This window comes from Sceloporus undulatus, chromosome 5 (genome assembly GCF_019175285.1).
Source record: "Sceloporus undulatus isolate JIND9_A2432 ecotype Alabama chromosome 5, SceUnd_v1.1, whole genome shotgun sequence".
Taxonomy (NCBI): domain Eukaryota; kingdom Metazoa; phylum Chordata; class Lepidosauria; order Squamata; family Phrynosomatidae; genus Sceloporus; species Sceloporus undulatus.
The window spans coordinates 25,494,076-25,511,012 of NC_056526.1; the positions used below are offsets into that span (position 1 = coordinate 25,494,076).

General features: G+C 40.9%; 1 protein-coding gene across 3 annotated transcripts in view; it reads left to right on the forward strand.

Annotated features, from left to right (window-relative positions):
* The window catches only part of SLC37A3 (solute carrier family 37 member 3), a 33,415-nt gene extending 27,056 nt beyond the window's left edge, over positions 1–6,359 (forward strand). For all 3 annotated transcript variants that reach the window (XM_042468991.1, XM_042468992.1, XM_042468990.1), the window contains 4 exons: positions 328–375; positions 1,236–1,387; positions 2,776–2,841; positions 4,572–6,359. In XM_042468991.1, the coding sequence (XP_042324925.1) occupies positions 328–375; positions 1,236–1,387; positions 2,776–2,841; positions 4,572–4,664 (359 nt within the window). In that variant the 3' untranslated portion in view covers positions 4,665–6,359. The remainder of the gene's footprint in view (positions 1–327; positions 376–1,235; positions 1,388–2,775; positions 2,842–4,571) is intronic.
* Positions 6,360–16,937: the final 10,578 nt, after the last annotated feature.

Here is a 16,937-nt window from a genome sequence, read left to right on the forward strand (position 1 = left end):
AGTAAAACACTCCTGCAGTCTCTCCCCTTTCCTTTTCCCAGGGTGGCACTTAATTTTTATTTATTTTTTATTACATATTACTTTTTATTTTCTGCAACTTAATCCCATCCTTTCTGGAAAAATCCTATCAAAGTGTATATGACTGACCTTTCTTTCATGTTCATAGTAGCCAAAGGGTACTGTAGTTTAAGTAGAGTGATGGTGACTGTTCCATATTTGTGTGTGGATTTTGACTTGTGTTTCCCTAGTCTTAGTCTGGCATGTCTGTGGCAAAGAGGAATTATGAACTCAACATGGTTAAAAAAATTTTTAAAATATTTTTTACAGATTCACCAAACAGCAAACCTATCAATGCATTTCTCATGGCACTAACAGGTAATCGTTTAATGAAATTAGATAGCTATATGGAGTGTGTTTTTTAATTGCAAGGCAGAATAAAAATCAAATAAGTGAAAAATAAATGGTACTATTTTATTGGGACAGAACAGATGAGGAAGGCTTTGTCTCATTGGTATAAGAGTAAAAATGTGATCTCTAGTGGTTCTAGTGTATAGCTGTATATTTTCAGCTGTAGGAGAAAGAAATATTCTTTTCCCCCATCTTCCTGAACAATAGAAAAGATCACAGTGCCAGCCTTTCCTGTTTAATCACTTTGTGTGTATGTGTGTGTTTATAAACCTGCCAGTGAAGTAGAATCACAGCGCTTACAGATGTATAAAATGTACAAAAGCTTTTGCCATAATAAATCTATTCGTCTTTAATATACCACAATCTTCCTGGATGATTGAAGGCACCATTGATAGTTCACATACATGCATTTTCTGTCTTCTTTAAAACAATGCTTTTCATTTGGTCTGGGCAGATTGTGGCCAAGCAGATAATGTTGAATGAACTCCCATGAACTTTTGGTAGCAGAGTCAAGACTACAAGTCATAAGTTGCTCACCTTTAAAAAATAAAATAAAAATGAAGTCAGTTCAGTTCAATCTGTGCCTGAATTTAGTGGCTGTAGGGGACATGGCAACAAACACATTGCTTTGTCTCCAAAACCAAGTTTGGAAAAGTAATGCTTTTGAAGTATAGCTCCCAGTATAGTCCCAACCAGCATAACCATTGGCCTTGTCTGAGGGATTCTGGGAGATGCAAAAAGGTTAATTTTCTGAGCTTTGCTCAAGAATAGTGTCTGTCCTTACAGAGCTCTCATGTCTTTCTGCCTTCTACTTTGGTGGTCATTAGGGTGCTGCATTGGTGGCCCTTCCAACATGATCAGCTCTGCCATTTCTGCTGACTTGGGGCGTCAAGAAATGGTGAGGGGAAGCAGTGAAGCTCTGGCAACTGTTACAGGGATTGTGGATGGCACTGGGAGCATTGGAGCAGCTGTGGGTCAGGTGAGAGAGATACAGAAGGACCCAGAATCATCTCTTAAATGTTTACCTGTAAACGATTACAGAGATCATCATGATCTGATTTCTATTTATTTTTTGAAAGGGTGAAACATATTGCCCAGGTGGTTCAGGTTTATAAAAAATGATATATATTTTTTTCAATAGCATTAATAGCATTTTACTAAAAGTATCTCTTGATCGTAATGTTGGTTGCATCTCAAGTTCTGTTTTTAAAAATGTATTTTTATTAACACATAGCTTTTAATAATATAAAATAACATATATCATAGTTCTGTATTGAAAGGACCAACTCCAGTTGCTAACCTCAACTAAAGTAAATCCATTTTTCATCACTGAATATTAAGTGAACATTTAAATAAACCCCATTGATTCAGTGAGTCCGTTCTTGTTGGAATTAGCAACCTGATTTAGTCAAAAGTGTCCAAATATTATCAGTTGTGTGAACTTTGTGGGTTTTTTAATTAAAAAATTCTTACTTAATTGTAATTACTTTGTGTTAATTGTGTTACTTTGTCATACAGTAGTAACAAACTTCATTAGTTTTTAATTTGCGAAAAAATCAGGTCAGAGGTAGAATAAATGGTTCATAGGCCAAGAACCCATCATTCAGATATCTAGTGAAAGTGTTATAAGCAGCATGTGAGAAAAGATCTCCCACATGAGACAGTGGAGAGAAGAAAGACAATGTTAGATTTAGAATACAGTGGGAATTTGGTGGTCTTCGTGATGATGTAAGACTGCAACTCACATCATTCTGTACCACTGGCTGTGTGGCTAGTACTTCTGGGAGATACAGTCCAACACATCTGGGGGGTTGCAAAATTATTTTCCTTCAACTTCAGTAGGGCGAAACAGACTGCCCCTTTGATGCCACATTCTCTGAAGCTGGCTTCACAACGCCTGGCTGCCCACACGTGGGCTAGCTTCTAGGCGCTCCAACAGTGCTGTGTTTACAGACCACATGCCCCAGAGTGCCTGAAAGCTGGCTTCCATCCGCGGTGGGGTAGAAAGGCTGGCTTTTTGCTAGTGCAAAAATGAGTGGCTATTTGCCACTTCTTTTTGGGCTGGCAAAAAGGCAGATTGGGGCTGCAGTGTGTGAATGCCATGGCCCCAATCTAGCTTTCTCAGGGCGGCCCGAAGCCGCCCCTTTGGGGCAGTCTGTTTTGCCCCAGTGTACCAGTGGTCTCAATTGTGAAAGCTTTAAGCAGCTTGGATTCTGGCACCTTAAGGACCACCTTCACCCAAATGTACCCTTACATGCTCACTGTTTGCCTTTTGAGGTTTGACAGGTGGGTGCAAGGAAGAAAGGAAGAAAAACTGCATTACTTAATGACCCAAAGTCTCACTATCTTTTTTGCTCTTCTTTTTAGTACCTGGTTTCTTTAATCCAGGAGAATTTGGGATGGATGTGGGATTTCTATTTCTTCATCCTGATGGTAAGGACTCTAATTTTTTTTTATTTGAGGCTGTGAATAATGAACCAGTTCTTGATGAGAATTTCATGAGAAGTGACACTATTTAGTTTTTTAAAAAAAGGAAGGTGTACATTCCCTTCTATTTTACCCTTGTATTTCCTCCTAAATCCACATGTTAAATTAATATTAGCTAATTCCAGGTGACAAGGGCCTAACTCATATCCTTGGCAAAGATAGCTCATCTCTCCTCCAGGTTTCAGTCGCTCACTATCTTTCCAAGACTGGACAGGTAAGTATAATCTGGGCCAAACCAACAACTCATAGGGATTACATTATCACTTTTGTGTGTTTCACCCATCCTGCTGTAATCTTGACTACAGCACTGCTGGACAGGCAGACATTATTATAGCCACATTACAGATGGAAGTTGAGGCTAAGAGAGTTTGGCTAATGTCACCTAAGTTCAATCCTGCACATGTCTGTTCAGACAGCAGCTCCCTTCAGTAGGGCTTAGTTCCAGATGTATGTAGGATTGCAGCCCTACTGAGTTAGCAGCAGAAGTAAAAGTCAACCCAAGAATGTCCTGATTCATAGCCTTGCTTTATAGCTGTTATGCTACTTGTGGCTGCCTAGTGCCCAGTTTCTTTCCTCTAATGAACCTTTTGCTAGGTTTTTTTCTGGGAAGAAATGGAGTGATGAGATTTCATGATCCTCTCTTTTATCCCAAGCCTTTGCTGCTTCATGCGAACCCCATCAGAGAGATGTAAATTTCAATCTTCTTCCCAAGGCAGGTGGCCTGAGATGTAGCTGAAATAATGCAGTTGAAAGAAGGTGAAGAGAGAGAGAGGCCAGAGGCAGAGAAGTGGATAGGGTGGTTGATCTGTTTTTCACACAAGACCGATTGTTCCACACTGAACCAGCCTTGTGTGAAAAGTGAGGTGGTACCTTTTTTGTGTTTGAACTGTTTCCTGCCTGACAGTGATGTGAGAAGTTCTCCCTCAAAGAATTGCCCAGCTGGAAACCTCAGCCACTACTTGCCAGTGTTTGCAATCACTAGAGACTGTATTTTTAGGGTCACACTATGCATTGAGACTGCAGTCTTAAATATGCTTAATAAATGAATATGCCTCATTGAATTTAAATGAAACTTGTGAGGAAATCCATCCAATATTGTGCTGTGAAATGTTTTAGGATGGGTAATCCCCACCCCCAACACCCCATCAGGGCCATGTGAATAATCTGTTAGGACTGTGTGCCAGTAGTGGGTGGAGCCCGTAGCAAATGTTGAGGTGCTTACTATTTTTCTTGCACTGCTTCTGCTGCCATCTTCTCTCTCTGTCTGTTTCATTCTCTCTATTTCTGCCTCTTTCTTTCTTTCCTTCTGCACCTAACCAGTGGGCACCTGAACTGATTACTCACAGCAACCTTTTGAAATTTAACTCAGCACCACAGGCTGCTTGCTCTTTCTTTAGGGGTGCATGCAGGCACTGCACAGACAACGGCATCATGGAAAAGGAAAAAATTGCGAAATATCAAGACTACAAGCTGAGATCCCGCATCTCTGGAAAAAAATCCCTATTGTTGCAGTAGTGATATGTGATCTGGGAGCAACTGCAGATGGACTGACAAACATTATTGTTGCTGTTTAGCTGTGTGTAGTATATGAAATGAGTCTTAGAGGTAATGCCATCATGGCACAGAACTGGAGTGCACACATGCCTTAACATCCTTCATCCCCTTTCTTTTCACAGATCATTTTAACAGTGCTGTTCATCACACCTTTAATTGTGAAGGATGTCAATATGCTCCTGGAGTCCAGGCGCTTGCGCAGGTTGACTGGCTGACCACCCTCTCTCTCTGCCCCTCTCTCTGGACCATTAAACGGGACTCCTCAAGGAAGGTTGCTGAGGGGAGAGGGGCTTTGGTGCTTCACCTTTACGTCCTTATTTATATCCACTAAGATCGGAAGCAGGGTTAAACATGGCCACAAAGGGATCTAGCTGCCCAGATGTTGGTGTCTGAATCCCATGTGAAGATACACTACAGCCTTCTGTAACATGGATTTGCTGAATGTAGAAGAAAGGTTCTTCTTTTTTCTTTTTAAAATTTTACCTCCTGTTCTCAGGGCCAGCTTATGTAGTCATGGTGATCAAGTCTTCAAGCTCGGGCTGCAGTTTCTTGAGCCTCAACCAGGAGATCTCCTCTTCAAACTCTCCCCTGCTAAAGAAATCCAAAAGAAAAGGAGCATGTCCAGGGAAAGAGTTCAGGATTGTCTTCTTATTATCTCTTAACCAAGTCAATGCTATCTATGGGTCCCAGAGGGGAGCGGGGAGAATTCAGATTGGAACTGCTGCCTGCAGCAAAATTGTCCAGGAAAAAACTTGACCACTTGTTGCTGATGACTCCATTTAAACTGCCTGTCCCATATTCTTTTTACTGTTATCTGCTTGGATCTTTATGCTATGTCTGGACACCTTTCAGTTGCCAAATGCAGAAAACTGACACCCCACTTTGTGATTCCTGTTAGCAACGAGGGAGAAATACCTTTTGTCATTTGGTACCAAAACCTCATTTCAGATTGGCTTCAGGTCAGTCCAGCACAGATTTTTACAAACTGATTGTGCCAAAAGCTTGCTTTCCCTATTACTTACCTGGTTTTTTATTTACACAACACACAGCAGAAAACTGTGGAAGCAAGCCAGCTCCTTCATATGCTCATGTAAAAAGAATGGATATAGTAGGCTTTTTTATTTGATTTCTAAATATTTGTCCTGTCTGGATATTATTGCCCTTGGTAATTTAACTTTCCCAGGTTCAGCAGTGCAATTGCATTCCATACTTGATTTATTCTTCTCTTAGCTGCCTAATGTTAAGGGAAAATGAGGCTGCATCTGTAGAGATTTGTGGAGGCAAACATATTTTAGCTAGAAAGTGGCAATCAAAGTTTTTACCAGAGTCCTTAAAATTAAGGTAAATGCTTGTGTTGTGGTTTTAAATGGATTTTAGAAGCAGATTGGGAAGTAAGCAGGTAATTACTTACCTGTGATCATCTCTGTTTGACTAGCTGTGATAGCTTATGGTCTTATTTTGGTGATTTCTCAGATGGATAGAGACCTCCAAATTTCTTGTCAGGAAGACATCCAAGTCACATCCTTCTTTCCAGCTTTCTCTTGCTATGTAACCTGTAGTTCATGTCCTGGTGGCATTTGAATGAGGGCAGGGAGGTACTCAGCGTGATAGTGTTGAGATGTAAGTGACTAGAAGGAAGAAAGGAACTTCACTGTGGGGTTGTCGTTTTGGGCAGCCAGCTCATGTTTGTTCTTTCTACTTCATGACTAGCCCTGACCTATATGTTCAGCAGATAGGGATAACAATCTATTTGGCTGAATTGGATGTAATCTTTCTTCAAATCTGGTGTCTTAAGCTTTGTGAATATACCTTTTCTGCTTGTCTACTTGGCATGCTCTTGCAGACATTTGGACAAAGTATATATTTGCTTGCCTCTCAATCTCTCTCTCTCTCTCTCTCTCTTATGCACACACACACACACACCAAAAAAACAAAGGGTCTGTCAACTAGTTCAGAGCTTGGAAATGTTACTTTTTGGACTACAGCTTCAGAATCTTGTAGTCATGCTGGCTGTTAGATTCTTAATTGCAGTCTAAAATAATAATAATTAATAATAATAATAAAATTGATTTATATCCTGCCTCTCTGCAAAATGCAATCGGGGCGGCTTACAAGGTTAAAATATACAGTCCAAAGCCCCACCCCACCCCTCTTAAAATACAATTAAACAGTGTGGAATTTAAAACATAAAACATACTTTAAAAACAATTCAATAAACTGTGGTGAATCAGCATTTGATTTTCCTTCTGATGGCCAGGAGACTATTCAAGAAAGGCCTGCCAAAAGAGATCCGTCTTTATTGCTTTTTTAAAGCTATTTAGGGTGGTAATATGACGGATCTCATCTGGCAGGCCATTCCACAGTCTGGGGGCAATAGCTGAAAAGGTCCTCTGGGAGGTCGTGGACAGCCTAGTTTTACAAGGCTGTAACAAGTTTTTCCCCGAGGATCTAAGTGTGTGGGGAGGATTATATAGAAGGAGGCAGTCCCAAAGATAGGTTGGACCCAAGCAATTTAGGGCTTTAAAGGTAATAACCAACACCTTGTACTGGGCCCGGAAACTGATGGGCAGCCAGTGGAGTGATCTAAGGATTGGTGTTATATGGTTTCTTCTGGATGTACCAGAGACCAGTCTGGCTGCCATGTTCTGAACTAAATCACTTTTCTAGTCTCTGCTCAGATTTCAGATTTGGGATTGGGGGCCGTGTTAGGTAGCTATATGAGCAGGTAGCTATATGAGCTTGTCTGCAATTATGGGGTTTTAGACATACCCATTATGCTCCCATGTGGTATTTAGAATGATCTGAAGCAAAGGTATGCCATTACCCCCGCATGTATGGGAAAAAATCTGTTGCTATCTTGCCTATTCATCAGTTAGGCACACAAAGTTTGGTCCTAGATGGCCATACATTGTAAGGTGTAGATGTTTATATCTCTAGGACCTTAAATTCAGCACTAACCTTTTGGGGTCCCCAGGTTGGCTTTCAAATCCTGAATCCCCCATGTTATATCTGCTGAGTTGGATGTCTTCTTGTCAATGAATTTTCAGCTTAGTTTGTTCTTGTAGCTGAGAGGGAGGGGGACAGAAACAATTATCTGTGAATTTTTTTTCTTCCAAAACTGCCTTTATAAATATGTAGATGCAGTGATACTTTTTTTGAAAATTTTTATTTATGAATGTAAATGTTTAATCATGTTATGGCTGTTGTAACTGAAGTATTCTTGGTACCTCAAGGGCCTCTTACTGAATTATGTCGCTTTCTTTCTGCAGAGCTATTCATCTCCAGATTACTTCTGTTTGTGATTGCTTAATTTCTGGGTGTCTTTTTTTAAAATGGTGTCTCACCCAATCCTGCCTAATCTTTTTGGAAGGGGTTATTTTCTCTGATTTGTGTTTGGGAATCCAATCCACCTGCAGCCCAAAAGTGTAGATCTGATTGTTTTTTACTTCCTTGCCTCTTACCACTCAGTTGAAACATTGGCTAAACAACTCTTCACTGTTACATTTTACTTTTGTCACTGAAGATATTAAAACATGTAAACAGTCTAATTTTGTCATGAAAGCAGTATGCTTTGAATTTTAATCCTTTAATAGATACTTCTCCCCAGTTGTATAATGTAGGCACACAACCCGTTTCTGTCTTTTTGTTAGCATTGGTTGGGGAAATCTACAAAGAATGGGATTGTACATGTGGATCCAATACATATTCATCCCCCTGATGTTTGCACAGTGTCCCTGTGTTTTGGTTTAAGGCACCATGGATTCCTTGGCTGACGGAGATATTCCAAAGCAGCTTTCTCCAACCTGGTGGGCCATCAAGTGCATTGGATTACAACTTCTGTCATCCCTAGCCGGCATGGTCACTGATAGTCATTGCAACCAAAGATCAGCAAGGCGTTGGTTGGGAAAGATTAACAACAATGGTTTTGACAGTTGGGTTGGATTGGAAAACATTTAATTTCAATAATGCTTAGAATGTCTCCCTGCCTTCAGCCCAGGTTAGCTGTAAGTGTTAGTAATAAATCATCCACCTCAACACTGCATTTGACTGCCTGCAAAGTTTTCCTTTCAAAGGTGGGCACAAATTAGCCCTACAAGATGGTTTGAAACAATTGTACTTGATTATTGAAAACCAGTTAGACACTTCCCCTGGTTCACCACCGCCTTCCCATCCCCTTTAGGGCCTCCTGCTTTATCTAGATTAAATTCTGTGGATTTTTCTTTCTTTTTTACTATTTAGATGACACTGAATGATGTATCCCCCCCCTTCAGATGTCATTGTGGTGGCAACATGTGATGTGACTTTAAAGTGCAATATGTTGAAATTGCTATAAAAATGTTGGAGCCAGAGTGGTGTAGGGATGGAAAGACTATTCAAAAAATTGTCAGAAAACATGTTTGCTTGTTTTTAAGCATTTTATAGACTTTTATTGATTTAAAAACATTACATCACAACTTCACAACAAAACATTATATCCTAAAACACACAAAACATACTAAACATACATCAACAAACAAGAACAAAAAAACACATTTAAACCCCATTCTTAACTAAACAAATACATAAATTGACTCCCTGACTTCCAACCAAATCATATTTACCCTATATATACTGCCATTTCTATATTATTATTGTAGGCTAGGTTCAATTCTTCAAAGTTTATAAGTATAAGTTTATTTTTTTAGCATTGAGAAGCCCTGATGAGAAGAATCCTGCATTGTCAAGAATCTTTACAATTCAGGACTTTGTGTAAAATTCACATGTGTATATTTCGCACCCAAAACAGCATTTTAAAATTACTGTTATTTTTGCACTGCATAAAAAATAATGTTTCAATGCAGGAATACCAATTACTGCTCAGATGCTGTTGTTTTCTGCACAGAAAAAAGCTGTAATAGGCTATTTGTTCTGTGTAAAATTTGCACAATCAATTGACATAGAAAACAGCATTTTCTGCCCATTTCTGTGTTGAAATATTATTTTCCATGCAGGAAATGCTGTTTTATGCACAAAACAACCATGTGCAAAACAAATCCCCAATTTCAGCTTCTTTTCTGCACAGAAAACATTTTATTTTATTTAATGTTTCTGCATTTAAATATTATTTTACACACTGAAAATACTGTTTTCTGCACAAAATAACAGTGTGTAAATTTTGCACAGTATAAGTCCTAAATTGTGAATAGCCTCTGAAAACAACATAGTTTTCCATGGCTTTGTTGTAGGAAGAAGAAAATTGCTGAATTTATCCATCATACTTTCAGAAAGGAACTTAATGAAGAATTACATCCTTAGTGTGGTGTAATGGTTTTGAGTTAGACTCTGGGATGCCAGAGTTTGTGAATCCCTTCTCAACCACTGGATGATCTTGGGCAAATCATACTCTCTCAGCCTTAGAGGATGGCAATGACAAACTGCCTCTGAATAAATCTTGCCAAGAAAACCCTGTGAGAAAGTCACCATGAGCTGGAGTTGACTTGAGTGTGTGACACAACAATTCTACAAATTGTTACAGCCATTTATTTTGTACGGTGGACAATTATGGTTATTCTAACACGCTGTCAAAGTATACTTGATGTCACATGATCAATGTCATATTTGCATTACAAACCATGTGTGCATAGGCTCAGTCACCTAATCCCATGGTGAATGTGGTTTGGAGTGTCTGTCTTTCGGGCTAAGCTTCTGTGTGAAAATGAGCTTTATATGGAACCAGATATGCTGGTTGGGGTATTCTGAGACATGTAGCCCAAAAAAGTAACTCCCATGCTCTCCGTGTTGGTGGTGACAAACCAATTCAAAGGTACTTTTTTCAGCTGAACAGATCTTTGAGGGAAGATATTTCACATATGGCTTGGGACCAGGCTATCTGAAAGGCCATATCTCCCGATATGAACATGCCTGGGCTCTAAGATCTCCAGGGGAAGGCTTTCTCTTGATCCCGCCATTATCACAGTCTCGCTTGGTAAGGACAGGAAAGAGAGCCTTCTTAGTGGCTTCTTCCATCCTTTGGAACTCCTTTCCATGGGAGGCTAGGCTGGCTCTCCCTGCTTTCCTTTCACCAGCAGTCAAAGACATTTCTGTATACGTAGGGTGGGGCTTTTTAATGGGGATGTTTTATTTTGTTTTAAACTTTTGGTTGTTTTTAAAATGATTTTAATGTAGTGATTTCCATTGTTTATAAATGTTATTGTAAATGCTTTTAATTTACTATTTCTAGAAGCCACATTGGATCCCACTCTGGGAGAAAGGTGACACATAAATGAAACAGATAAAATAAAAATGACTCTTGGGCTGGAAACATTAAAAAAGTAACCGTACCATTCAGTTTCACAATGTCCATGGTGGCTGGAGGATTCTTGGGTTGTAATTTAAAAACAGCTTTTCCAAGCATTACACATGTGGGCATCAGGTGTGTATAGCACATGGTATTGATGCTGTTTTAGTCTTGTATCACACACAGAAATCAAATCTCTGGAAAAGGAAATGATTTCATTTGTTGCTAAACATCTGGTTTCATGTAAGGCTCGTGGTGGTTAGTGATAATGAAGAATTGCCACCATTACCCAGGCGAGCTTTAAAAGCCACATGGCAAGTTAAAAACTCAGCAGGGTGCAGCCTTCCAACACTGAAATCCCTATTTAGGAAATATTGTGCTTTTGAATGTACCTGAGGTAGAGGCGGTAAATTGGGAAATTTACAGCAATTAAAATTATATTCTAATTGGGTGGCAAAAGGGAGGGAAAGAGTAAGTCTGCAAGGAAATAGTTTTCTTTTTTTAAAAATATATATTTTTATTGATTACAAAAAATAATATAAAATAAAGCATTTTGTGAGGTTATTATACATGATGCAAGTAAATAGTTTTCTGTGGGTTTTCCAAGCTATGTGGCTGCATTCCGGAAGATTTTATTCTTGATGTTTTGCCTGCATCTGTGGCTGGCATCTTCAGAGGGTGGTAGCATGGAAGTAGATGGGGTATATATATTGGTTGGAAGGAACTGATTTACATGTTAATCTGTGTGTTGGTCTGTTGTTGAATGGCAAGGCCTCAGGTTGGGAGGATATGTCCTCCCCACATATAAATCCCACATATTTCCATGCCACCACCCTCTGAAGATGCCAGCCACAGATGCAGGTGAAATCAGGAATAAATTCTTCCAGAATGCAGCTGCATAGCCCGGAAATCCCACAGAAGACTATAGACGCCAGCTGTGAAAGCCTTTGACTTCACTCTGCTGACGTGTGTAGATGGTGGTCTTTCCAGATTCGAGATTCTACAATCTGCTGTCCCAAAGTTGTTTTGGACTTAACTCCCATCACTCCCTGACCAGTATGACCCATTGGACATGGAGGCTGGAGTGGCGGAGGCTGTAGTCCCAACCACCGGGAAGGCACCAGGCTGAGGGAGGATTTCCCCCCTTGAACAAGAAATATAGATTTCTGACTTGCTTGATGAATAGGTCTAACTTTTTCTAAGGAAGCATTCTGTCTTAGGAGCCAATGTGGTGTAGTGGTTTGGGCACTGGGCTAGGACTCTGGCGATCAGAATTTGATTCCCTACTCAGCCATGGAAAGCCACTGGGTGACCTTGGGCAAGTCACACATTCTCATCCCCAGGAAACTCCATGATAGGTTCTCCTTAAGGTCACCATAAGTCAGAAACACCTTGAAGGTACACAACAACAACATTCTGTGTAGGGGAGATGATGGGAAATTGTATTATTTCATTCCTATATAGCGTAGTGGTTTGACTATGACTCTGGAGACCAGACTTCAGTTCCCTGCTTGGCCGTGAAACCCACTGGGTGACCTAGAGCAAGTCACATGGCAAACCTCCTCTGAACATAGCTTGCCAAGAAAATCCTATGGCTTTAGGGTTGCCATAAGTCAGATATGACTTGAGGGCACACAATAATGCCAACATCAATATATTGATCCTTGGAAAATGAAATTCTTTTCCCCAGAGCAATGCAAAGCAGATAACTGGAGAATGCCTATTAAGATCATGGGTGGGAAGTGATGCAATCCCTTTGCTGCGATAACCGTGTTCAACTTGTGGGATTTGGAAATGAACTAGATTTGGCTTTGTCTCATGCAAAGCATGCAAAAAAGCAAGGTGTGTACTTCTGGGGCTGTACAATAGGCCCTGCCTTCTACAGGGCAAGGGGTAGGACCTGGGGAAGATTCTCCTTAGCCCTGAAAAAGTAGATGGATGTGATTGCAGCTCCCCTTGTAGGCCTGTGTGTGCAGGTGGCTCTGGCACAAACATTGTTGAACTGGGCCCTTTGCCTTCTCACCTCAATGGGATTGACTGCCAGGCAAAGGTTTCTCTGTGGACTTTGGCTGGCATCCAAAGAACTGTGCCGCTCGTAGGATGTGTCCCAGCCAGGGATGTAGGGTGTGTGGGTGAGAGTGTGTGCACTTTTAGAACAGCGGCCCTCAGGCAAACAGCTTTTGAAACAGAGGTCACCTTCACAAGCTGTTTCAGATGGGACACCTGTTGTGTATGTGTGCATCTGCTGTTCCAGAAGGGTGTATGTGTGTTCCCCTGGGTGTGCCTAAATGCTTAAAACATATAAAGTAATCCTTTGAATCCTGGTCCTTTGCCTTAACTAGTAATTTCAGGCCTGAAGCAAGTTTCCTCTTTCAAGCCTGGGGCCTTCTCTTTATGTTCTGAAGATCCCCTCACCTAGTTAGCCTCTGCAGAAGAGAGCAGGTGTGAGATACGTCTTCCTCTATTGCAAGGTGGGAATCAGGCTGGTCTCCAGATATTGCTGAACTGCGGCTCCCAGCATTCACCATTAACTATGCCAGTTGATGGGAGTGGCCAACCAGTCTTATCTATGAGGCTGTAGTATTCCTACTCCTACTGTGCTGATATATACTAGGTAGATATTGCCTTGAATAATGATTTGCAGGATTAGCCCAGCAAGGTGAATTGTTCCCTATCAGAGTTTGCTTAAGTGGCCTTTTTATATTGCAGTTCCCTGCATAGAATTTGTGTTGCAAAGTAAGGACAGTTACATTAAACACAATGAGGACATGAATCATGACTTTTTAAGTAACTAACTCTTCTAGTCTTGCAAAACTGAGAGTAGTTGGCTGATTGGAAGATAGGCCCTGTACGACAGCCAAAACTCAAGCTGCTTCGAGTCCACAGTGGAAGGTATGGTGTTTCAATGATGCATGCGTCCTCAGAGAGTCCAGAGTCGACACACATCAAAGCCATGCCTCCAGTCCTTAGTGCCCTGGAGCATGGCTTTGCTGTGGCACTTCTGGACTCTTAGACGCCATGCTATCAATTGAAACAACCATACTTACCTCCACTGTGACTCGCAAGCCCCAGCCTTTTATTTTGTCTTCTGGTAACAGCCATAGATTCCCAATCCACGCTCCATAAATGTGTTTTTTTTAAAGTGGCTGATACTGACCATCACATTTTTATTCCTTTAAGTGGAAAAAAATCCTTGTGATTTTTAAAGCAAGTTCAAATGTTTCTCCAAAAATGCCCTTTTAAAAGATGTTACTCTGAAGATAATTAGACAAGAAAAGGGAAAAGAAGGGGAGGAAAGAAAGGGAAAGGAGAAAAAAAAAAAAAAAAAAACAAAAAAAATGTATCACGTGTAATCAGTGGAATCCTTATCGACTAGGGGGTGGTCCAGTACCCTCCGTGTATACTCAAAATCAGTGGCTATCTTTGCAGTGCCATTAAATACATTTGCATGGTAAAATGGATTTTCCTTCACATAAAAGGACAAAATCAAAGTTTGCTATTTGGACAAAGTTTATACTTTTTTAACCAAATCTTTTTCCAAGCCGTAGTATCTTTTAATATCCGTGGATAACGAATCCAAGGCAATACAGAGGACTGATCCGTACAATTAATACAATACAATGTAATACAATTATAATTGATATTTTTCCACCATCGCGTCTGTTCTGCTTTAAAATGTACCTTTTTATACTCTACTGTACAGATAAAACTAAAACGTTGCTACAGGTTATTCGCTTGCCTGGAATCTCAGTGAGTGACATATAATTTGAATTTTATACTTGTGTATGTTTTGTTCTTTTGGCTAGGAGCACTAACAGCTTATTCACTTGTGCTCCGTCTTGCCATGTCTCCCTAGAGATTTTGGAATTACATTGTCCCACCCCCCCCCATTGATACAGAGCCACCATGGTAATTGTTAATTTACTACTGTCTTATTCTTCTGTTATTCTCCTCCTCCTTACAGCTCAAAGTAACTTTCTAAGTTCCATTCCATTTCATTTCTTTCCCCTCTTTCAGGATCAACTGTGAACCTGCCCCCAATTATTAAAGGCTCCCACTGAATCTGGGCCATCTATCTATCTCACTAAGGGAGGTGCTTTGGGTTTCTTTCTTTAATGGAGAGTCCCTAAGTCCAAAATGCTTTGTCTGATAGCAGAGGTAGTGTCCCACTCCATCAACAGTCTATATATTACAGCTGGCCCTCCATATTTCTTGGTTTTAGAAACAGGGGTGTAGGCACCTTTGGAGCTGGGGCGGGGGTTGCGGGCCCGCAGACAACTGGGGGGGCGGAAGCCCAAAAATAAATGATTCACGAATTTTTTAAAAAAAAGGAAAAGATAAAAGAAACCAGGACAAAATGTAGGACAAAATTTCAAATGGAACGACACTTTTTTAAAAAAATGGAGGACACACGAAAAATTTGCTGTTTTTTTTAAAAATTGTATAAATAAATGCATGTTTCTTGAGGCTTCTCTATAGACAATTGCCCCCCAAAAGGCCACGGCGGAATCGGCGGCAGGACCGGGTGGGGCCTGGTCCCACGGCCTCGCCGGGGACGCATCGCCCGCGGGCGCAGGTTGCCTACCCTGGTTAGAATAATAGAGTATAAGCAGACCTCAAGGGCCATCCAGTTCTAACTCATTGCCATGCCGCCCTGGAACTCCCAATCAAAGCATCCCTGACAGATGGCCGTCCAGCCTCCATTTAACAGACCTCCAAAGAAGGAGGGACTCCCACTAATCTCTCTCAAGGGCAGTTAGTTCCACTGATCAAATAACCTTTTATTGTCATAGAATCATAGAGTTGGAAGAGACCACAAGGGCATCCAGTCCAGGCCCCCTACTAGCAGGAAATCAAGCACCCCCACAGATGGTCACAGCCTTTGTTTAAAGTCTTCCAAGGAAGGAGACTCCACCACACCTGAGGGAGTATGTTCCACTGTTGAACAGCTCTTAACTGTTAGGAGTTTCCTTCTAATGTTGAGATGGAATTACTTCTCCTGTAGCTTGCATCCATTGTCCAGGAAGTTCCTCCTAGGTTTAGGTGGAATCTCTTTTCCGGTAACTTGAATCCCATACTTTGAATCCTATTCTTTGTAGCAGCAGAAACAAGCTTGCTCCGTCTCAGTATGACACCACCCTTCAAATCTTAACAGGGCTATCACATCCCTCTTAACTATCTCTTTCCCAGGCTTCTTAAACTCTCCCTCATAGAGCATGGTTCAGACCCTTCACCATTTGGTCGCCCTCCTCTGGACACACTCCAACATGTCAACATTCCTTTGAACTGTGGTGCCCAGAACTGGACACTGTATTCCAGGTGAGGCCTGACCAGAGCAGAATAGAGTACAGTATTACTTCCTTGTTCAGACACTCATACTTATGTAGATCTAGCCTGGAATCACATTCACCTTTTTGAGCTGTCCGCATCACTGATAAATAGTTGAACAACTGGCCCAGGACAGAACCTGTGGCATCCCACTGTCACTGGTCACTGGAATTCTTCCATTGATTGTCAACAAGAGTGAGTACAAAGTCCAATCTCTATATCAGTGGGTTTGGTATATCCACTGCTTGTATATTTAATTTAAACTTGGTTAATAGATACTGAGAGCAGTATGATGCCAGTGGATTGATTGTTGGACTATGACTCTGGAGACCAGGGTTGATGTCTTGTTCAGCCACGAAATCCGCTGGGTGACCTTTGGCAAGTCACATGCTCTCAGCCTTAGGGGAAGGGGCAAAGGTACAAACACCCGCTAAATAAAACTTGCCAAGGAAACCTGTGAAAGGTTCAACCTTGGGGTTGCCTAAGTCAGAAAGAACCTAGAGGGCACACAACAACAATAACACATACATATGTTATAGCTGACAGCATGAGAAGATAAGTAAAATTACTTGCCAGGTAAGTGGTTGTAGAGATATCCACTGGGTTGGTGTATCTACTGGAAAATAGATTAGTCCCCTGACACTGGCTGCACAGCAGTGAAAGAAAGGATTGTGTAAAAGGAATTATATCTGATAGCATTGATTCTTTCCAAATAATAGCAACCTAGGTGGTCAGACTTACCTTTCTAATGCATCATAAGACTGTTGAAGAATTGTTTCTATAGGCTTGGAAACACAAACCTTTCCTCAAGGGAAGTTAAGAGTGCCGGAGAAGTTAAGTATTTCCTGTGGTTGTTTTAATGTCATGATCTGTTGCCCTGAAA